The 25,063-nt window shown below is 40.9% G+C and overlaps 1 protein-coding gene across 1 annotated transcript in view; it reads left to right on the forward strand.

Moving 5' to 3' along the window:
• Positions 1-24,172, forward strand: part of LOC137286496 (protein downstream neighbor of son homolog) — a 45,776-nt gene extending 21,604 nt beyond the window's left edge. Inside the window, exons 3-10 of the mRNA XM_067818398.1 lie at positions 9,407-9,652; positions 12,783-12,898; positions 15,115-15,171; positions 19,669-19,847; positions 20,371-20,506; positions 20,774-20,908; positions 22,872-23,067; positions 23,465-24,172. Of these exons, the coding sequence (XP_067674499.1) occupies positions 9,407-9,652; positions 12,783-12,898; positions 15,115-15,171; positions 19,669-19,847; positions 20,371-20,506; positions 20,774-20,908; positions 22,872-23,067; positions 23,465-23,809 (1,410 nt within the window). The 3' untranslated portion in view covers positions 23,810-24,172. The remainder of the gene's footprint in view (positions 1-9,406; positions 9,653-12,782; positions 12,899-15,114; positions 15,172-19,668; positions 19,848-20,370; positions 20,507-20,773; positions 20,909-22,871; positions 23,068-23,464) is intronic.
• Positions 24,173-25,063: the final 891 nt, after the last annotated feature.

Genomic DNA, 25,063 nt, shown 5'->3' on the forward strand with positions numbered 1-25,063 from the left:
GCAGGAATGCATGCTCGTAAGTGGGTCTCTATTTCTGTTCCAGTTCTCCAAGAAATACCCGAAGAAGACAGATTGAAGGAGATTAACATTCCAATGAGTGAACTGCCATCTGTAAAGGCATTGGGTTTACTGTGGAGTGCTGATTCAGATGAGTTTAGATTCTCATTCATGTCCTCTAAGCAGGACATCAAGATGACTAAGAGGAATTTCTTGAAAGAAACTGCTAGGCTGTTTGATCCTCTTGGGTTCTTAGGTCCATTCATCATTAGGGCTAGAATTCTCTTGCTAGAGATATGGCTATCGGGTGTCAACTGGGATGACACTATTAGTCAAGAGCTTGAACAGAAGGCATGGGCTTGGTACCATGAGGTTGAAAGTTTAAGCTCGCTTAGAGTTCCCAGAGAACTCAATATCAACTTAGATACTTCAAAGATGAAGTTGCACACATTTGTAGATGCTTCGGAAGTAGCGTTTGGAGCTGTTTTCTCAGTCACTACTCGAGAGGATAGTAAAAGGACTAGTCATCTGGTAGCTTCGAAGTGTCGTGTAGCCCCTCTCAAGGCAGTCAGTATGCCGCGGCTGGAACTTCTAGCTGCTGTTCCTGGGGTCAGACTGATTCTTGCAGTATTAAAATCACTAGAGTTACCTTTACAATGTGTAACAATGTGGACTGACAGCCAGAACGTTCTTTGGTGGATTAGAACACAAAGCAGGTGTTTTAAACCATTTGTAGCAAACAGGATTGCATACATACAGGAAAATACAAACATCAGTCAATGGAAATACGTCCCTTCCAAACAGAATGCTGCAGATATTCTTAGCAGGGGTGCAGATATTGAAACCCTTTCCACTGACAAATGGTTACGTGGACCAGACTTTCTGACTCATGATGAAAATGAGTGGCCAAAGCAGACCGTTACCTTTGACAAAAGTGAGAAATCAGGGCTAAAAAGGCCCTCTCAAGCAAACTTAGCCATGTTTACTACATCTCAATCAAACATTGATAGATTAGAGCCAAACAGATTTTATAGCTGGAAGAGACTGTGCAGAGTGTATGCTTGGATTTATAGGTTTCTTAACAATGTTAGAGTTCCCCGTTCACTGAAGAAAAAGGGTGAACTGGATTCGGAAGACATTGAGGATGCAGAGACAGCAATACTGGTAAGAAGCCAAAGGGAAGAATTTCCTGATGACTATTCTTTACTGATGAGAAAATCAGACTTGACAGCAAACAGTAAGTTGGTAGGCTTACAGCCGTTTGTAGATGACAATGGGCTAATGAGAGCAGGAGGCAGACTTAGGTTTGCGGATGTATTGTCATTTGATGCCAGACATCCTGTTATACTCCCAAGATATTCCTGGATCACAAAACTGATAGTCAAGTATTATCATGAGCAGGTGAGTCACATGGGTACAAACAGCACGTTGTCAGCTTTGTCCACTAGATTCTGGGTTATTTCAGCCAGAGAGGAAATACGTCAGTGGGAAAGACAGTGTGCATGGTGTAGACAAAAAGCCAAGCCAGCACATCAAATTATGGCAGATCTCCCTAAAGTGAGGGTGCGGTGTTCAATGAAAGCATTTGTGACAACAAGAGTGGATTACGCAGGTAAGAGCAGACAAAAACGTTATCTCTGCCTTTTCACATGTCTATCATCAACTCGAGCAGTGCATTTAGAAATGGCTTTTGGGTTAGACACGGATTCGTTTCTGAATGCCTTGTTCTATATGACTCACAGACGAGGTATGCCAAAGGAAATAATCTCGGACAACGGAACCAACTTTGTTGGTGCTGCAAAAGAGCTGAAACAACTTGTTACTAGTCTAGATTCAGGTGTGGTTAAAACAACTTTGGCAAACAAAAGTGTCAACTGGTTGTTCAATCCCCCAAATGCACCGTACTTTGGTGGGGTCTTTGAGTCCTTGGTGAAGTCGGCTAAAAGAGCTATTTATGCCATTTGAGTTCAGGGGATGTTAGTGATGAGGAGCTCATGACAGCCTTGACAGGAGTGGAAGCCCTTATGAATTCTAGACCTTTGACCTATCAAAGTGCACATCCACAGGATGATGTTCCACTAACGCCCAATCATTTCCTACATGGTCAGGTAGGTGGGGAATTTGCGCCAGAGTTAGACTCAACCTCCTTCAATCCTAAGAAGCCATGGAGACGAGTTCAAGAACTCATTAGACACGTGTGGAAACAATGGATGAGAGAGTGGCTCCCATCTCTCAACATCAGAAAGAAATGATCCAGAGACCTACAGGTCGATGATGTTGTTATAGCAGTATCTCCAGATACTCCTCGTGGTGTTTGGCCTCTAGGTAGAGTGTTGAAGACCTATCCTGGAAAGGATGGTCACGTGAGCGTTCTCGACGTTCAGGTTGGCTCTACTGTCTTGAAAAGACCTATCACAAAGGTCTTCCCTCTCGAATGGAGTTGAATGCTGAATTTGTGATGATGCTTAACAGCATCTGATGTACATACTCATAGATAGTTTTGCTTATGTTTCCCATTTGACCAGTTTTAATGATAGACGTAGGTCTATCATGGAGGGGGCATGTTCTGAAGAGTTTGTTATGTTCTAGGATGTTTTCGGTTTGATAGCATAAACGCATCCGCTTCGCGGCCAGGTCATGGCTTTTCATGCTACACGAGATTTTGTGCAAGGTCCGACTGACTGCGCATCGTTAACAGGATTAAGAAAAATAGTATACTTTGAGTGTCAGAGGTGAAAGGGTGTTGATGGGTTGCTTTCCCCAAGTGTTAGAAATATTAGAAATAGAAAGCATAGTTGGAAAAAGTTGCCCATTGACAATTTGACAGTATCGAAATAGGCAACAGTTTCATTACTCAGTTTAAAGTTCATTCTTTATTAGTTTAGTTGGTTACAAGGGAATTTAGCGTTTAGTTGGTTACAAGGGAATTTCACGTTTAGTTGGTTACAAGGGGATTTCACGTTTAGTTCCTTAAAAGGGGATTTCACGTTTAGTCCTTTAAAAGGGGATTTCACGTGTAGTTCGTTAAAAGGTAAGTAAAAATTTATCTTTATAAGTTAGTTTAATTTCCACTGCGCAACACTAAAACATTCAAATATTGTATTATTAAGCAAAGAGAGCAAGTTATACAAAGTCACAAGTCAATTTCACAATACCAATTTCAAATACAAGACAAATGTGGTAAAATCTAAGGCAATGTGTCACAAAATATATAGCAAACACACCGGTCTTAGTGCGAGTCAAAGTTATGCAGAACGTAACACAGCAAGCGGTCTGACAGCAGTTAATGTAGATCAGACGTTGACGGATATTGATCATGTATACTCCAGTGAATGTATTTGTGTCCGTGTCCAACACGGCATCTAGCATTTATATATACTGTCATAGTTTCATTTCAAGAACTTTCGAGTGCTTACGACCATCACCACTAATGTGGACAGCTCTAGAAACGTTGTAGCCTTGTGTTAATGTTTGTCAAAACTAACACTAAAACCTTAAATATTGTGACCCAATTACAACTACAGCAATAATAATTAATAACAACTCAAATCACGGAAAATACTTTCTCGAAACAAAAGTCAGTATTGTCGGAGCATGTTTCGCTCTGTCAGACCGTCTAGCAGTTTCCTCTGTGTTAGAAGGTCTCGGATGGACAATATGTTCAGGAGAATCACTCACATCTGATTCTGCACTGTCACTACTACTGGACTCTGGTTCAGTCTGTGTCATTCCTCACATTCAAATCAAGTAAGTGTTCCCTAATGCCAAAGAAGTCCTGCTCATCACTTGAGCTATCAGAAGTACTGTTGCCATCGCTAGATTTTATCTGTTCATGATCCCTTGGTGCTCTCCTAGGTTGCTTTCTCTGTAGCAGCTCAACCTGGAATGGAAGGTTATTGCATGGAAGCAATAGATTGTGGTGGAGAGTTCTTAAAGGAGACATCCTTCCTTCTGGTTTGACCACATACACTGGACTTGATTGGTCTCTGTTCCTCTGTTCACCTACAACATGGATCTGTTCCTCCCAGTGTGGGCACAGATTCCTAGGACCATCTCTTTCCTTTTAGTTCCTGACAAGAACACGATCCCCTGGTTTCAATACTAATGTATTTCATGTTTTAGTGTTCTCCTGACTTCTCAGTGGACTGCTTCATCCAATCACTCACAAGATCATATGCATGCTGCATTGTTCCATGCCAGTTTTCAACAAACTGCGAATAACTTTTCATGATGAGCGGCCATACAATAAATAGAAAGGTGAGAATCCGGTCTCTTCATGTTTGATGCATTTGTATGAATGTACAACCTGTTTTACTTGATCTTTCCAGTTGATTTTCAACTTGTCAGGAAGCGATTTCAACATCTCTTGCAAAGTTTGATTGAAGCGTTCAAGTTGTCCATTCCCTTGAGGGTGATATGGAGCTGTTTTTGACTGAGCAACAGAACTTAATTGCGTCAGGCATCTCAACAATGAATTCTCAAACTCGCGTCTTTGATCATGGTGAATCCTTGCTGGAAAACCAAACCACGGGATAAAGTCATTGAATAACTTGTCTGCTGCTCTAGTTCCAGACTTATTTCTGGTTGGGTACACCTGTGCAAAGCGAGTAAAGTAATCCATTATGACAAACAGGTATTCATATCCTCCTTTACACTGTTCAAGACTGACTTAGTCCATAGAAATGAGTTGAAAAGGTGCTGTAGTACGGATACTCTTAGCTGGAGCACTGGTTAGTCTGACTGGTGCTTTCCTCTTCAGATATTCACATTTTGTTGTCACATAATCCTCAATGTTCTGTTTCATGTGTGGCCAGTAAAAGTGTTCTCTTGCAAGATGTACAACTCTGTACCTAGATGACCCATCTTATCATGCAACTCTGTGTAGATTGTCTGTCTGTGTTCCTCTGGTAAAACTAGCTGCCTTCTGACTGTTGTCACTAAGTGAGCGTGTCCCACCAAAGAATACCATTGTTGCTCAACTCCCTCATGAGTGCATGAGTTCCCGTTCTGTCATGTTTTCGGTCACGTGGCGTTGGGCGACACCTTGGAGAACGGTACTCAATAACCCTACTGATTTCTGGGTCATTCCTCTCAGGCTGTGTGAACTTTTCATATCAGCTGTAGATTTAGCAACTTCTTGCCTTCACACTGAATTGTTTCAGGTTTGTCAATTTCATTTCTGCACTGCCATCAGTTCACAAATCACTGTTGAAATCCATGCAAAGTTCTTTGAATCTGTGAGATCAGCAGCCTTGAAGACTCTACTCATGGTCACATTTGACATCTCCTCAGAATATTCTTTAACAGCATCTTGAAGATATAGACGTGATAAGGTGTCTGCTTCAACATTACACTTGCCAGATATATAACGAATTGTGAAGTTGAAATGACCAGAGTTCACCAACCCATCTGTGACTGGTTGCACCCAATTTGGCCGACTTCATGACGTAGGTCAGTGGATTGTTGTCACTGAAGACAGTGAAACTTGGCGCATGATCAGGGATTGGGAAAGGCAGGGGCCATGGGCCATTTTGCACATTTTAATGTCAACAGTTCAGTCAACACAACAAAAAGAGCTGAAGCTGTATCTGGACTGGGATGGGGAATGGGGTACATTCAGTTTCATGTGTATTATAGTTGTGTGATTATTCACACCCAGTAGAAAACAGGCGTCTGGTATGTTGTAATACCAGGACCATTATACCTATTGCATCGCCATAATCAACCCCATGCCAAATGGAAGAACAGATCTGGATGGTACATAGAAATGATGTATGCCAAATTAATAAAAATAATAATTATATTCTTCTTCATTTTATTGAATTTTTGAAAGCACATCATCGTCAGATTTTGCTAAAATACATTGTTGGATTCATAAGTTTTATGTTTCAAATGTATCAGATCTATTTATTAATTGTATAGTGTGATAACAACCATTTCAGTTTATTCCCAGCATGCAAAAGGAAATAAATTAAATTTGCTAGGATAAAGATGCTAACCATCTTCAATCAGTGTAGTCATTGACAGATGCTATTTTTGTATGTACGAATTCAAGACAATAGCCAGCTGACAGGAAATATCATCATAAATATCAATGTTGAAAAAAGGGACTTTGTTATTGTTTACATTATACCTAAAGATTTACCTGTAATGAGCACAAAGGTAAAGGAATTGAGCTACATGCTGAACATAACGCTTTATGAAAACCGTATGGTTTGATTGAACTACGCCTTAAAATAGTCTGGCTGTCCAGTTTTCACTCAGATTTCTAGGATCATGAGTATCACCCCTTGTGTATTTTATGTAATGAGTGTAGCGGTAGAATTTCTAAAGGTCACATGCAACAAAAATATCAAACATAATTAAAACACATTTATCACTTATTCATGACATATAATATACATTGCTGCTTTTGAATAAACAAATAAACAAAATTATAAGCGTACAATCGCGATTCAAAAGTGCAGTATTTTGTACTTTGGCTTACTTCCCCCGAAATGAAGCCCTCGGGGGACCAAACCCAATCATAGCGGGTGGATGTGCACTCAAGTGAAACGACGGCTTCCGATTGGCTGTTTCTTTTGCTGATATGCTGAGGGTACATTGTGTGTACAGAAAGATGATCTGTTTGATGGGCATTTTAGAAGTATAGCAAGTCACAAGAAAGTAAGATTCTTTATGGATAACAACTTCTTTTTGTGTACTTGATGCGTCATTTCAGTATGGATTCATATACTGTTGTCAAAAAAAATCATATACACTAAAAGAAGTCGTTATCCATGAAGAATGTATATAGAGATGTTGGGTTTTGGAAATACATGTTCTCTGAATTTGCGCTCGATCCAATAAAAAATCATGTCAGTAGAGATGGTAAACTACTGCGTGGCTGGAATCTGTCATTCGTCCTAGTACAAATTAAAGCAGGACTTGAAACTGACAAGAGTTTGCACCAGTTTCCGTCAAATCCAGTCAACCGAAAAAAATGAATGTAGTTTGTTTGCAACCCACAGACATAAAAACATGTCATGTGTATCACACCTGCCTAATTGCATAATGTGACAGAGACGGGACTCGGGTGCACGAGTCATAAATCGACTTATTTTCTTTATGTCGTATAGTCTGATAGGTGTTAAGTTCAAATTGCACGTGGTCAGTGATTGAAGCTGTGTACTGCATGTTGTCTTTAGCAGATAGGCAGGCAGACATACAGGTGTGAATAAACCAGAGTTGTTTTACGTAACGAGTAGATAATTTACTTGTTTGTGTACACAACTAACATTAAACTACTGCTCAAAACCTCAGACACTGGGCATGCATACTGTTTCAAGCTCCACGAGCCTATCCACTGTGCATGCGTTATGGACGCAGCCCAGCACAGCTGTTGAAACCAGTTTTCCTCCCACCCCTGGGGGGAATTTAGTGAAACGTTTAAACTCCGATTTTGCGTCCTTTTTTTTCATCACGGTTTTTTTTTCAACTTTATAGGTTGAATTGGCATTTTTTATTATTTGTTTCGGTAAGTGCATACCGAAAGGTACCAGAATCTGCAAAATTGTGTTCTACGTTGCATGTGACCTTTAAAAAAAAGTTCATTTCTACACCGATTTTGTTCATATCTGAAGTATTAGCTAATCATGAAACATGAAAACAATATAAATTTGTAAAAAAATATATTCTTATTTTTGAAAATTATTGTCCAAACAGAGATTTTAACCCTTGTGTGTACAGGTATTCTGATCCATGTCCTTATATTATGTGAAGCATGTGCTGGCTGCAGAGACCAACTTTGGTGTGACATTATCAACATGGGCCAGTGGAGCTGAGTGTGGAACTACACAAGACTGATCTGAAACTGGTGTGCAGCCTGCCATCCCCAAGTACTGCTCACTGATGATCAGGCTTAGCTGTACACACAAGCTGTTGTTAAAGGACTCTACACGACCTGTAATGCCTTATAAGTTTACTTGTTTTTCTTCTTAACTGAACCATATTTCATCTCCCATTCCCATGTACATATAAAAGTGTATATGTATATATGTCACCATTGTCCACCACACTCTGACGGGATCACACCGAAGACCTATTTCTTTGCCCAGAGAGAGCCTTGAGAATATACATTGCTACTTCACAAGACTGTTTCAGACAGTGCAAACATCTCTTCATCCGTTATTTATAGCATCATCAGGAAGTCTCCTGTACCATCTTGGCCTTTTGATACGCTCAACTTTCCAGCAAGCCTACACCTTCAGTGGTCTTCCATCTCAAGCTATATCAAACCTTCATGAAACTCGGGCCTGACCTTCCACTATGGCTCTCCACGGGAACTGTTTACTACTGTCAATCATGGATGGGTGTTTTTGAAATCTGAGACTGTCTTTGCTTCCCACTACCTACGAGACATCTCAGTGACTGATATACAAGGTCTGCACCAGTTTTATCCTTTGGTCCTCATTTTCATCTACTTGTGTTGTAATATAGTCATCATTGAACAACTTCATCGTACACTAGGAGGACAGTCTTGTACTTTGATGCAGAAAGGAGAACACTCAAGCATACTGACCTCTACTCTCACAGGCAATCATATCCGTGGATTTTGATGCGTTCAGGCTCCTAGTTGCCATTCACGTCCCTGACTAGCTTGTGCTCTGTTCTGTTTCAACTATGTGCATGAACTGTGATATAGTTTCAAAGCAGGGATTGTCCAGATTAGAGTGTCAAGTCTTTAATGCAGAGGCAGTTTCTGATACATTGGGTCAAGATGTGGAAATATGTTGCAGCTTTGTCCTCATGTCTTGAACAATAGTTGCAGCAGAAAACCACAATAACTTGGGAACGCCCACTCCCTAGGATTTTGTGTGCTGCATGCATCATAATGTCTAACAAAGAGTGCAGTGGGGCATACTCGGATAATTGGTACAAGAGGTACCAAAAACTTTGATTGCACTCAACTGTAAATACATGGGAGAGAGAGTATTCACTATGAGATAGGATATGTATTCATAAAAATAATTATACACTTTAATGTTGAAATTTTCAAATACAGGAGGTAAAATATCATGTACCCAATTTCAACATATTATAATGATAATAACAGTCCATTTATCATGTGCATTGCTACATCTGTCTAAAATGCCTCTCAAAGCAGTTGTTTGTATCTGCATTTATACTGTTTGACAGTTGGTGTGTTGTTGTATTTCGGCAGCATCTGTCAATTAAATAGTTTTTGGTGATGCTTTTACAACAGATACACAGATAATTCAGAACTCATGAGATATTTGGTGGGAAAGATAATGGCACAGACTTTGTAGCAATGCTTTAACCATGGCCTTGATTGTGTGTGGAGTCCATCAGAAAATAAGTAGACTGATCTTGTTAAATCATGATTTTGTTGAATATTAATATTTTTCAGGCACATGCGGTCAATAGGAATGAGCAACTGCATGACAGTGAGTTGTCAGAGTTAGCTGCTGACCAGCCCACTTTGAAGACGAACTCTCCACACCCCAGGGTACAGTGGCACAAGCACCTGCCACTAGACTGGAGCTTGAAGGTGAAGATGAGGATTGTGTCGGAGGCATCTCTGGCATGGTGTGCCCAACTGAAGATGAGTGAGGAGGCACAGGCTCTCAGCCAACATGTCCAGGGGCAGCAACAGGTACTTCATCAACACCTTCCCTGCATCAATTTCTGGTAAAACTGTGAACCAACCTTGCATCTCTTGCTAATAGCACACTGTTTACCAGCCCTGCAGAGATCTCCCACTAATATGACATTGTTACGCTGCCCTCTAGGGATCTCCTGCTAATAACATACTGCCTTTGCAGTCATTTCCCACTGTTAACCTGCCTTGTACGTATCCCTCTGTAATAGTACACTGTTAACCTGCCTTGCAATAGTAGAATGTTAACCTGTCATGTAGGTATCCCTTTATAATACTACATTGTTAACCTGCCTTGTTGGTATCCCTCTGTAATAGTACATTGTTAACCTGCCTTGTACGTATGGCTTTTTAATAGTACACTGTTAATCTACTCTTGTAAGTATCCCTCTGTAATAGTACACTGTTAATTTGCCTTGTAGGTATCCCTCTGTAATAGTACATTGTTAACCTGCCTTGTTGGTATCGCTTTCTAATAGTGCACTGTTAATCTACTCTTGTAAGTATCCCTCTGTAATAGTACACTGTTAATCTGCCTTGTAGGTATCCCTCTGTAATAGTACACTGTTAACCTGCTTTGTAGGTATCCCTCTGTAACAGTACATTGTTAAAGGGGCACTGATGCGGAGCAGTATCCGTGGACTGGTGTAAACTTTTGTTATTGTTTTTCTCCCGTGAATACCCGGATGATATCCCAGGATTCGTGACTTGTTCGTGACCTCTGCTGCGCAGTCCGTATGCGCAATTGAGAGTTTAATTATAGACAGATCACCTGAGGTGAAGTCATTTTTACTTCATTACAAATGTATTATGAAAACAAATGAAACACTTTGAAGGTTAATCATCTGCCAGTGGTAGAAATGGTAAAAAAAACCTATTAGGACAGGAAAATAACGAAGCCAATGTTCGTCTCTGTATTTTGTCTCATAACCCTAATTAGTTTATTGTCATATTTGTATGATTTTGAAAATTACTAAAAGAACACACGGTCTGCTTATACTTATAGTAAATTTCTAACATGACAACAACATTTATGCATTGTATAGATTGCCAATGTAGATCCTAATTCACACACATACGCGATCTAGTATGTGTTTTCTGTCATATAGATTCTGCTGAATGCTACAACAAATAAATTCAAACAAAATGCAACAAATGAACGTAAAACAGACTAATTTCATAGCAACAATGTCAGGCTACTACCTTGTTCAGAAATGTATCCATCAATATCCACATAAAAGAACGATATTCCATTCATCTGCAGCTGGTAAATAACCTTGCTCTATGTCGTGTGTCTTACAACAGTCTAATTTGCGAAAAAGTAACACATCGTTTCACGTCTTTCACATTGGTGAAAACCTGATAAACCTCTCATTGGTCACCTAAGATAGCACACCTTGCAACTAATTGTATGATGTCAGCCATTCTAAGTAATTTAGTTAACCAATAATGAGCATTCAATCAATCAACGCAATGGTGGCTAATTCTTTGAAGGGAGGATGTTGTTTTTACACTCGCACTTTACGACAGGATGTAGTCAGTACAGATTAGTACATCTACACACACCGCTGTAGAAGATAAAAGTAATTAATCAGTCGGTGTGTTATCGGTTAATCCTTTGATCGATGTTTGTTTTTGTAGCTTAGCAGATAAACCCTCATGCATCACTTACATGTACATATTACATAACATACAATACACTTGCCATTACAGGGCTTAATTTATAATGTTGAGTATTTACTCCAGACAGGAGAAATGCCAAATGGGAACCTTTGTTGAGTAACCTGGGTGGTGTTACCACTAATTATACCTGTTATAAATTCATTAACTGACCATCCAGAGAATGATGACAAATAACACGTGTAGGTTTACACCATCAAACGCGAGTTACAGCAAGGAAGATGTAATTTCTGTGTCGCATGCAGCCTGAAAACACTTATGGGCCAAAACGCTTTTTAGGATACCAACGGAACTTCGTTATATAAGAAATACATACAGGCATTTGCTGTGTACTTTGGTAAATAGGTGTAATAAGTTGGGGGTTTTCACGTAAGAAGATTTTCAGATTTCTCTACCAAAGGCAAAGTCATCGTTTTTAGTTTACGAATTCAAATAAATCAACTGTGTGTTTTTATTATCATAAATAATAAACCAGGGTAGCTGCCATAGCTACCCAAATTTACGTGTGATATTTGCCATCACAGCTGGACCAACACTCAAATCTGTCTAAATATAAAGCTTTGCAATCTTTCGGACTGAAATGGCTTGCTACGTGCCTGTAGGCATCATATGTTAGGATTAGGATGTTAATAGGATTAAATTGGATCAGCCACTGTATATACCATCCAAGCATCCGAAAAAAATGCACTGCTGGGATATTTTGTTACGATCAGACAAGGAATACCATGGATATTTTTAAATAATGGCATATGATGGGCATCCGGCCTCCTGACTGTTTGGCGAAGATAATTCTGCTAATATGGACAGGAGCCCAGTCCCTTTGTCCGTCACGGTCGAGGGAGCGGGCACTGACCCATTTGCAGTTTGGTTTCGTAATTAGACCGTTTGCAAGAAACATTTTTCGCTCCGCATCAGTGCCCCTTTAACCTGCCTTGTGGGTATCCCTTTGTAGTAGTACACTGTTAACATGCTTTGTAGGTATCCCTCTGTAATAGTACATTGTTAACCTGCCTTGTAGGTATCCCTCTGTAATAGTACACTGTTAACATGCTTTGTAGGTATCCCTCTGTAACAGTACACTGTTAACCTGCCTGGTAGGTACCCCCTGGTAATAGAATGTTAAGCTGCCCTGCAGGCATCGCCTTCTGTTATCCTGTCCTTCTGGAATCAGTTGCCAACAGGAAACAGTGATGAGGACACTTGGAACATTTCTCCCAGAAGAAATACAATAACAGGTCCTCTGTTAAATGTAATCTGTATTACGATGAGATGACAGTATCTGTCATCAGTATAAGTCTGTTATACTTCCTATATATTTATTTTCTTCAGTTTCAAGTGTTTTAACTGAGATCTTGAAAGTACAGCACTTGCCTCCCCATAATCACAGACTAACAATGAAATAACTGGGTGTTAACTGTTATTAATCTGTAGTGTTGTTTGTTGGCAGTGGCAGAGTGATGCTGATCGCACCTCAGCTTTTCACAGCTGCTGTCTGTACTGGGTGCATCCCAACATACCCTGGATCAAGCCCTTCCCACGCATTGTAGCAGAACAGAAGATCAGGTAGGCTGCAGGAGGAGCCACTCTGTCACCCCAAATGGGCCAGTTAGGATCTGCTGAGTCAGTGCTTTCTTCACACAAGCTGACTCCGTATCTGCTACAGTCAATCTGTGAAATCAGTCATTTCACGTAATGCCTAAACTATTCAGGCATTTCGCGTAATGCCGGATGCGTTTAGGCATTTCGTGAAATGACTGAATTCGCTCAGTCATTACGTGAAATGACTGAGTTTTGTGATAGTTGATTACACAGATTGCTTAAAGCTTCAGGCAATCCGTGTAATCTCGCAAACTACCTCGACAGCTCAACTCAAAGAGCTCGACTCAATGACAGCTAGATTCAAGAAGACACCTTTGAAGTGCTCAAGCGAGTACATCTGGCCACCGGGCATGGTGGCCGTGACCGGATGACCAAAGAAATCAACAAACAGTATACGAACATCACGTGAGAAGCACTTGAATTGTTTAAGTCGTTTTGCGAAGAATGTCAGGAAAATAGGAAACGACCCAGGACGAAAGGTGTGGTTGTGAGGCCGATTCTGACCAGAGAATTCGCATCGCGGGGTCAGGTGGACTTGATTGACAAGCAGTCAATGGCCCAAAATTCTCTCAAGTGGATAATGGTCTACCAGGATCACCTGACCAAGTTTGTGGTGTTGCGGCCCCTGATTTGTAAGAAAGCAGCCTCAGTGGCACAGCAGTTATTGGATATTTTTCTTCTTTTCGGCGTGCCTTCAATCTTACAAAGTGACAACGGAAGTGAGTTCACAGCGGAGGTGATAACTTCTGTGCATCCACTGAGCCTAGACTTGGTCGAAAGAGCCAATGGAGACATAAAGGATATGTTAGTTGCATGGATGGGAGATAACAAAACGAACGACTATTGGACTATTGGATTAAAATTTGTGCAGTTTCAAAAGAATTCCAGTCTACACGCTGGGATTCAACGTTAACCCTACATGGCCATGTTTGGCTGTGACGCGAAGGCTGGCCTATCTTCATCCACGTTGCCAACTGAGATACTCGGTCGTCTGCAAAGCGAAGAGGAACTACTTGCTCTGAACATACCTCAGACTTCGACTTCAGTGCAATCATCATGCGAGGACGATGACCACCAAACAGCAGCAACACCAGACCTCCAAGATAAAGGACTGCAACTTAAAGGTACCCTACCAGACACAGGCGCGAGTCGTTATGAGTCCAGCGAGGAAAGTCCAAACCAGAGGGTAAGGGAGAAACGACCGAAACTATCGAAGAGCAATCAGAAGGAGAACCTGTGAGTGTCCAGCAGGATACGGTGATGGGGGACCTTGATCAGCGACACATCAACATTCACTCCGGAAAAGTGGGTGACAACGTCGCTGTGCCTGTTCCTCTTGTCGATAGGGGAAGAGGAGACCCAAGGAATATTCTCAGGATTGTGTTGGACAGGAATGAAAGCGACTTCTGCGTGAAAGAAGGGGTTCTCAAGGGAAAATATTCACGTAATCAGTTCAATGTCTGGCTACAAACTCTGCTGACAGAGCAAGATGTCAACCAAACGAAGACCATCAGCTTGAGACAAGTCGTGAACGTGGAGTCTAGCTCAGGTGGACAGGGCTTCGTTCACAGTAATTGCTTGGGGCATTAAAAATGTCAAACCAACCGCTGTAAGTGCTTCAAAAATAAAGTCGAGTGTTCAAGCCGCTCTCATAATAGTTTGAACTGTAAAACTAAATGATATAAAGTATGCATGATGACAAAGCCTACAGTTTCACCAGATTTGAGTTGTATATGCTTTATCCAGCTTCACAATTTGAGTTGTAAGTGCAAATGAATGCAATGTAACATGTATGGTCTGTAATCGAATAGAGTATTGTTGTTAGTCATTTCACGTAATGCCTTACCCCGAATTTCAGTCATTTCACGTAATGTCTGAAAACTGTAATGTTTCACAAAATGCCTAACCACAATCAGTCATTACACGAAATGCGTAAATTGTTTAGGCATTACGCGAGATGACTGATTTTGCAGATTGACTGTAACATGTCAATGATATGGCTGTAATATTTTAAAGCAATATTCCTTGTGTGTGCATTTATAATCATTCTTTTTTTTTAGCAGAACTGAAATGTTGCTCATGAGTTCCCATTGCTAGCATTGTATTGCTACAGTGGAAAGAGTACTAGCCTACTTGTTTAAGAAGGTAGCGTGTACATTTTTTTTTTTTTTTTTTTTTAGCAATGTCAGTATTGTTGGATCCAATGAAGAAGCAACACTTGCCCTGCACAGAGACTGGTAAGATACTGCATGTCACAATAGCTGATCACTGCCTGCCAATCCACACTGAGATATGCAAACATACAAATAATTATAGTGAATAATTTTTCCTTATCCTGACCTCCCTTCCCTTTTGGTGCTTACATGGAAACTTAAAGCTTTTTGTTCTGAAGAACAGTCAAAATTCACTCACCCACTGGAGGCCAAAACTGTCTTACAGGACCTGAACCAAGCTCTTCTCACTTTCCCCTTTCTTCACCCATTTTGACTGTTTCAGCGGTTTCTTTTACAGCTTATATCTTTTATTCTTTTGCCAAGAATATCAAATTAAGCCTGCAAATTGTTTATTAGGACCTTCTATTATCACAATGATGTATTTATTTGCTTAAATTACAGCTAATTTCTCAGGTTTTCTGACGCCATTTCAAGTGACTGTTTCTTCTTGGTGGCATATAATCAATGCAGGTTACACATCTCAACGGCTGATCCACGCCCTGTGTGTTCTCCTTGTGTTAACACATCATGTTCTCTTGCCTCACCTTGTATATATTGTCCACATTAATCAGAATTTTCATCAAAGCCATTATGCCATTATCGTCATCACAGCCTTTACAGCCTTCAAGACCTTCAAATTCATCGAAGCCTCCTGTCTGAGTTCACTCATTTGTGGACAATCTCATGTCTGATAACGAACTTGATGATCTACCTACTCAATCACCAGTTCTTAAACTGCAGATCATTGTGAGTCTTCACTTCTGCGTCTACTCCTGCGTCCCTCAACTAATCTACACCTCTACAGTATGCCTCAAAGACTCCATCAAGGATGAAGCCCTGGCATCGAACAACAACATCCTGGCAGATCCGGATTCGTTCATTTGTACTGATGCTTAGATACTAGCTTTGATTGCTGGTGGCCTGCCAATATCATCGCTGACTGTGACACCAACCCAGCAGTAACCCTCAACTTTTCCAACAGGGTTTGCAAACACCTTCCCAAGCAGTCATCTGGCTCTAGACATGCTGTTGAACAGTTCATAAAGCCCTCTACGAAGTCGACAACTCGACACAACTACTAGAAAGGCATTTTGTGGTCTGGTTTGGTCCTGTGCCATCTTACAAAATCCTTACAAAAGCCTCTCCTACACAAGCCCCTGGCAACACCAACACTATTCGACACTGACATTCAGCAGATGTCATGAGTGGTTTCCCTGGACTGCAAGGACAAGATACTGATCAAGGCCATAGAGACCATAAACAACATGTTCAAGCAGACTACTAAACATAATCTGTTCCAGTCCAGATTTGCAGGAATACTAAAGGCCAGGGACAAGAAGTATCCATCATCATGGGGTGGCAGATCTCAGGGAATTTAGAGTTCCTCAGCCTTGCTACAGCTATACAGATGTTAGAGATACATGCCTTGACAAAGAACGAACCAGATTTGACTCTGGAGAACATGCTGCAGTCCACCTGGGACTTTGATGGAATTTTATAGAGAAGAATCAGCTTCCAATTCCACATTCCGGTATTGTCTACAATCATCGGACCAGATGATACACAAGACCTGTCCCTGCGCCCAATCAGAACCTTGAAGATCAACAGTGGAAGCCCTTTAAACTGGCCAGCATTACTACCGGCAAAGTATGCCTGTGTTACTACCGGCAAAGTATGCCACTAAAGCAAGCATGCCGGTTTAGCGAACTTTTCCATTTTCAACCTGAGAATGATATTTGTTGTGCCGTAAAATACAACTGAACAATGTGTTGATAATCATTTTTTTCTGTATTCATCAAAAAGATAACATTAAAAAATACAACACAAGAGTACATATATATAATTTATGACATGTATAAGACAGTAAGGTTAGCTTGCTGCGTCTTTGATTTCATTTCAAGGGCGATGTTCTCAGTGACAGTCTCCAAAGTTTGATCGTGTGGGAGTAGTACACATTCTGCTAATCTTCAAAGCCATCTTGACACAGCAAGTGACTGACACATTGGGAGATGCCAGTCTATTTAATTTGCCATGTGACACCAAATTACCTTGCCTACTTATGCTTAACCACCATACTTAACAGTAATTCACTGTGTTAATACATTTTCAACCAATCAACAGGAGAGCCAGGATAGCGGATGCCGGTTTGGTGAACGTCAACTACCGTACAGACGGTCAATTGGGCAGTCTTTATTGTGCCGAAGTACAGAATAGGCTGGCGCCAGATTAGAAGGCATGCAAATGATCATAAAGTAACTAGCTTCTGCCAGGACCAAATTCTTGTGCCAACATTGAGAGCTTCCACTGTGCTTAGAACTGACTGCTACATAGAGGAGGAAGTCAAGTGTCTTGTCATCTCACTATCACCCTCCCACAAATACAGTATTGAACTCTCGCAAACAACGATCTCGTTTTGGATCAGAGCTGTCATCTTATAAGCCTACAGTGTAGCAGGGATGGATCTGCCCGAAACCACACAAAATTATAGTGCTCGCCCTACATGGGAATTGCTCTTTATCATCCTCAATGAATGCCTGCTTCTGTAAGTCTGACAAAGTGTTTGCCAACCTTTATCTTTGCGATGTCACTGCAGAAGATGTATACAGTATCCACCAGTTTATGCCCTTTGTAGAAGCACAACGATTCATGATTCCTGCCATCGGTAATAGCCCTTACCTTAAGTATAGGTTGCAATTCATTTTCAGTTAGTGTTCTTACCTTAACATATGGATCGTTCCAGATAACTAGACATGGAGGTATACTAGTTCATCTAAAATCCAGGGAATCTAAACAATTTTTTCTTTCATGTACTAAGAAGAAAAGGTGGTCTCCCGACTGTTATCAGGATGTTTTGGCTGTAGTAGAAGTTGTGAAAAGAGTTCCCAGTTGGTATACAATCGGGCGCTATCTCGATCTAACAGCCACAGTGAATCCCTTTAGGTGGTTGGCCCACCACCTATTCCGTTGGATTTGGTAAGCAATGTAGCATGAGTCAGGATAAGGGAAAATATGTAATTTTTATGATGACGTTGATATTCTATTTTTATCCTGACTCATTATCTGAAGGCCCCACCCAGCTGTACCCTTTCAGTACTACAGGCTTCACTGCAGGTCCTGGTGTGGGCATATTCAGTAGAGAGTGAGAAGAGTTCGGCTCAGGTCATGTGAGGTAGTTTGGGCGAGAAAGTGGGGCTTCCGATGGGATTCAAGTTTCCATGTAACTGTTGAAAGGAAAAGGGAGATAAACAATACAGCATTGGTCAGAATAAGTATGAAATAGCAATTTAATATAAAAAAATTACATTTTTCACAGGTCACCTGACTGAAAGGTATCCATTAAGTTACCATTTTCCACAATTCCTTTGAAAGGACAGGTGAAATTGGAACATTACATGATTGATCCAAGAAATGGTGTCTTACAATTGCTTCTCACAAAATTCTACTTGAATTTAACAAGTTCGTCCTTCATGTCAAGTGTGAGTCATTAGCTGTTTGAGGATGTTGAACCTCACAAAAACTGCAGAAGCAGCTTGACAGATCTGCTCCCCCATGTGGAAACTAGTGTTGGGACTTGTCTGAAATCTCACAACTGATGACTGTGTCATTACCGACGAACATTCATCAAAGAAAACTAGTTAGCATTGTTTTTCCAATTTTCCAATTTAGGTTGTTTTTACAGATATGTATATCATGATGCAATGTGCTACTTTAAATAGATGATAAATAGTAATACTAAATAGTACACAGCGCATCAACTTTGAGTTCATATACATAAACTTCCTGGTGTCTTCAAGAACTATTCAAAGATGATTTATTAGTTACTGAAGTGAATTTGTTTAGAATTAAACAAGTTTTCAGGCCCTGACAAGTTCGAACATATGTTCAATTGTCAAGTGTTTCAAAGAGTAAAACAGTAGTTACAGCATCGTTTGTGTTGGAATATGAGAAAATTTGATCAACTGCTTGGTTTGGTCATTGTGACAATCTTCGATTATTTCAATTTATCAGAACACCACTAGTGGAAACTGCACGGTTTGAGATGTAAGGCATAATGCAAACATGTTTGGAGTTTTTCACCAACTAAAATAGGTCCCTGATGAATTTCTTTGACTTAGACTTGTTTGAGATTGAGAAGCTTCAAATCAGCCTGACTAGGATACACATCTGAAGGATGCATGTCCAGTCCACAGAAAAATGAGGAAAACTTTTGTGTTTTGAATTTACTTCATTCCAGAGGAACTTTTATAAGAATATCCATGAGATGGTGATACTTTCTGTTGAATGTTCCCATTCAGAGGTGACAACCGTGCCAAATGAGGGCTCCGTTTGAAACAATACATCATCAGTTGTTCATGTTATTTGAGCCACTGGATAATTGTTATGGATGCCAATGAGCACAGAGCAAAGACTATCATTCACTTATTTCTTGTCTTACCTTTCTAATATATTATTGAAACAGTCTGATTACATATTTATTTATATATTTGATAGCTTCTTTAGAGCTTGTTTGTATGCTTTTAGGACTGAAAGCTTGACGTCAGTGTTCCACTTGCTGCGGGCTGGGAAATGTCCGTACTTCTATCTGTGCACTCATCAGTTCACCGTATTGTTCCGTGCTATGGGTGTCAACAGTCAGACTAATATCAACGCTTGTCTCACGCCGACAACGCGTGGTCTCAGGGAAGCCTTCAAGCAAGACGGTAAGTTGTTGACAAGTTGTTCAGTTATGCTGCAGTTTGAAGTGAATGGTTCTCGTAAACCAGGAACATTAGACTTCCACTGTTATAAGGGACATACCAGTGTTTATACAGCAAAATTCATTACCTCAGATGTAACTTCATAGTACAGAACATTTTATTTCAGTAAAGTGTGAAACTTCAAAGACATCATGTTTGTGTAGTACAAGTCTGTATGTCTAGTGCAGGATGTGATACATGTATCACCACTCAGCTGGTCTGTCTGTCTGTGTACAGATCTGTGTGTCTGAACAGGTCAGAGTGTCTGTACATGTCTCTGTGTCTGTACAGGTCTGAGTATCTGTACAAGTCTGTGCTGAAGGTGATAATCCATCACTACTCAGCTGATTTGTGTGTATGTACAACTCTGTGTTTCTATGGGTGTAGGTGTTAATTGTTCAGTGCTATGACCAGAGTTGTCTAAATTGTTAGAAACTGTTCTTCTTAGGAACCCAGACTCAATCTTTTCTCTGCCACATACAATTAGGAATCAGTTTCCGGATGCCCAACTTGGAGGGAAAGAAGCTAGAGTTGTCCCCAGAGACAATCTCCACTGTCCAATCTGACAAGTACACCTACCCTGCAGCCACTTCAGAGACAGATCACACACCGAGTCCTCATAGGTAGGTTGTTGTGTCTGTGTTGCAGCAGTAGGTAAGCAGTCTTAATGTTCATTAATGGGGCATTTACATGGCAAGTGGGTGGTCTGGACATGTGGGATTTACATGACGAGTACCTCCATGATTTTGTTTATATTTTTAGGTCATTGTTTCTGTTATAACAATAGGTCCTTTGTCAGTTATATAAAAGTAGCTCCTTGTGTCTATTTTATAACAGTAGGCCATTGTGTCTGTGTGACAGCAGTACAAATCCTTGTGTTTATTACACAGGACACCTTGCAGCTACCATGACGAAGATGATGATGATCATCTGATTGACAATGATGAAGGGGCGTCTGTGTGGCTGGAGAGCATGGGCCTGGACAAGAAGAGCTTCCCCTCACTCGACCCCAAAAAGGTCCAACTGTATCCTTCCCAAGCCCACTCACCCACTGACAGACCAACTCACCCACTGACAGAACGACTCACTTGCTGACAGACCTACTCGCACACTGGCAGACCTACTCACCCACTGACAGAACTACCATGCACAGACAGAACTACCATGCACAGACAGACTTACCCATCCACAGTCAGAACTACTCGTCAAATGATATACCTACGCATGCACTGACAGACCTACTCACCTACTGGCAGAACTACTCACCTACTGATATATACCTACCGATCCACTAACAGAAATGCTTACCCACTGACAGACCTACTCACACACAGACAGAACTATCATGCACAGACAGACTTACCCATCCACAGTCAGAACTCCTCGCCAAATGATACACCTACCAATGCACTGACAGACCTACTCACCTACTGACAGAACTACTCATCCACTGACTAACTATTTACCAACTGATACACCTACCCATTCTGTGACAGAATTACTCATGCACTGACAGAACCATTGACTGACCTACTCACCCACAGATAGAACCACAAATAGATCTACTCACCCACCGATAAAACTGCTCACCCACTCACAGAACTACTCAACTGTCCATCTGAATGGCTACCCATGCACTGACAGAACTACTCACCCACTGATAGAGCTACTCAACCAATTACCAAACTATTCACACACTCATAGTTAGTCATTAAACTAATGTCGCCGACACCCGTATTTCTTATTTCTTCTGCCTTTCAACAAGCAAATAATAAGGAGTTATACGTGCTACCTGTATCTGACGCCCAGGTAATTCACGAGCTTTTGCCTGTGACGTCAGCACAATTTGAATTGACTTCTTATTGTCATCTGTCAGCCTCAGACGACGGCATACAGACAGATATCAACATTTGATAATGTTGTTATAATTACAGGTAAGGTACTCTCCTTGTATGTTGATTCTATAAATACCTTTAGTCGCTAGTGTAATAATTGTACCTAATTGTATTACTTAACTATCTATCAGGCAATGTAATCACAAAGTTAGTAAACCCGCGTAGTGATTGCGTATAATGTAAATACTAGTATCCTGCTTATCGCGATTACTAACTGGAATATTGCACTATCTTAGCATGTACGAGAATGTGTGAAAGGTCCATATTTCATATCATGAGAGATCACTGTATTTCACGGATGACTGACCTCGCGCCATATCTGTGACTGTTTCTCTCATGCTAATGTGCTACTACCATGCGTAGCACGTGTGGTTATAAATATATTTAATTTGTCTATTTTACTTATGAACCATTATTTTATCAATTGCCTGTCAGCACAATTTGAATTGACTTCTTATTGTCATCTGTCAGCCTCAGACGACCGCATACAGACAGATATCAACATTTGATAATGTTGTTATAATTACAGTTACAGACAATAAACAGCTTTTTAAGACAATTCCGTCTCATCAGATTTGTTTCGGACAAGAAGAGACTCGAACCAGCGACACTAATAACCTTGCTGTAGTTTGTTTTCAAGACATTGTTGCAGCATGATTACACAATGCCATTTATAAGGTGGTCAAATGTAACGTGTCATATTAGGGATTCCACTTTCTTAGTAAAGTACAAATTCTAATACTTGTTTGGTTGAGTGCCCTCCAGGATTCGAACCTGGACTCCCGGAGTCAGGCTCCTAATTGCAGGCACACAAAATCAGCCGCCTAGCTTGCTCAGCCACCGCAACTTCGCACAGATACAAACCTGCACAGACACAGACTTCAGGGTGGCTGAGCAGGTCAGATGGCTGACTTTGTGTGCTGGCGATTAGATGCCTGACTCGGAGGCTACAGGTTTGAATCTGGGATGGGACTCAACCAAAAAAGAATTTGAATTTGTACTTTACTAAGAAAGTGTAATCCCAAATATTACATATGTTACATTATTGCAACAGCACAGAAGCATGTAGATAGTATTTCCTTAACTGTTTGAGTCAGCGTGAAGGTTTCCGGCGTGTTGACAACCGACCCGAGTCTCTGGTATATGTGGAAGGTGCTGACGTTCAGGCGATGTTTAACTTTCTCCTCAACTGCAGGAGCTGCACTGCCACCAGTGGCCCTCAAGCTGGGGTTCCCCCAACCATCCTAGCTCCCACACCATTTAAAGGTGCCACACTGAAACCTAACAAAGTGAGTTAAGCATGTTAATCAAATATATATATGTTCTTGTGAGCTTTCACTGTCATCAGCTGAAGAGCTCATAATATCATTTTGCTGACATGTTCAAAGTATTATTCCTTCTCATTAAAGTATTTGTCAGTTAGCTGAAGCTCTTTGTTAGATCACTTGTCATGCATCTGAAGTGTGTCTAATATCATAGCTAAATTGCTGATAATATCAAATGCCATTTTGATGAACCACTTATGCCACAGGTCATCTATTGAAACCGTCTGCACTTGTCAATTGGCTGAAGCGCTCATAATATCACTTGTGGTTTAACTAAGACACTCCTATTATCACTTCTGTTCATAAGAGCTTACTGATGCGTTTTGCCAGCTGAACCATTCTTAACATCTCCTTTCTGTAGTTGAAGCACTCAGTGGCCAAACAAACGGATGCTTCAGGGAACATCCAGAAAGGTCATGTGATAGAAATGTCCGGGCCCATCCTTCCCCACCATGTGCTGAATGTATCTCACCTCTTGCGGGATCTCCAAGAGGAGGATTTCACCTTGACATTCAACACTCATGAAGCTACAGCATCTCTGAACTTGAGGGGTATATTGTTTCGGAGTGATTCGTGCAAGGAAGTAGAAGCATGTGGCTTGCACCCCAAAGCCCAAGAGACACTGTCCAGCCTCCTCAACCTACGTGACAACACTGTGTACAAGGAAGTGACCGGCTCACATCATGGCTTCAGCTTTCACCTTTGAAAGTTTTGAGAAAGGAGGTAACAGGTTGAAGTCAAGATAACTCTTCTAAGTGAACGTGTTAAGGTGATGGGTGGGGTTTTTAACTGAATGTGTGACCATCATCCAAGACCTTGTCAGACTTGGGTTATTTCACAAACAATGTCCGAGTTTATTTTGTATCAAAATGATCTCAATGAAAAAGCTGATAAAAGTGCATTTTTGACAATTCATAATAACTCAAATGATATCTTGCAAGGCTGTTTTTTCAGACACATTCATGGAAAATGTGTCACGGTGTACTTATACAATCTGTATTTAATTTATGTCATCTACGAAATGTTTTTAGATATACTGTTTTATCATATAATAAAGCTGTTGACTGGATCTTGCGGTTGCCTGTTACATATTGATACATTATAAGGAGGAAAACGTGTGGTATTGAAAGAGTCTAGAGTGGTAACCCTGAAATGTGAAAACATAGACAAATTGGGAACTGGAGCGAAATAAGCAGAGGTGCATACAATGTGCTTGTGTGTTTTTAGGCGCCTGAATGGCATGAGCTCGATTTCTCCAAACGTTTTTAACCCTGAGAATTCTTAACTTTGGTCTAGCCAATGTGTTATGAAAGGGCCTAAGAAGTTCATAGGGTTACGCACATTTCGAAAATACCTATCCTGGTGTTGGAGCATGGCAACGGACGTGTCCAGACATCATGAACAGATCCTCCAGCAAATCATGAGGTCTCAACCAGACATTCACTTGGCATTCATTTCCACGTCGCCACACACCAGCATGCCTAGCAAAGGAGCGCAAGCAGAACCTGCACTCATAAAATGTGAGAGGCAAACAGCAATGATTCCTTCAGTGTACTCTACGATATAGAAATTTGGCAAGATAGTGGATCCGGTACAGACCGGCCTTACGTGAGACCTTGTCCTGCAGTATTTGGCACAAGGTTGTAATGAAATGTAGCCTAAGACCACGTAGCTGCCTGAATGGGCGGGACTGTGGTCAACATCTGGTATGGCGGTAAGGAATTGCCCGGAGACGCGGGCCCTGAGCACGATGTGTGCTCTTAAAATGGGTCGACATCACGAGTACCGTGTTCGAGGATCGGTCAGCTTGTTTTGACTTTTCATCATGTTACCCCCCAAAACGCAAAATCTGCAATAAATGCATCACAAACCCCTGCGGGAAAATGTGCAAGAACCATCTTATGCTGAGATAGGTAGAAGTCCGCCAGAATCAAACTTGTTGCACACGGGTCCACAGACT

The sequence above is a fragment of the Haliotis asinina genome, chromosome 6, assembly GCF_037392515.1.
Source record: "Haliotis asinina isolate JCU_RB_2024 chromosome 6, JCU_Hal_asi_v2, whole genome shotgun sequence".
NCBI classification, from domain to species: domain Eukaryota; kingdom Metazoa; phylum Mollusca; class Gastropoda; order Lepetellida; family Haliotidae; genus Haliotis; species Haliotis asinina.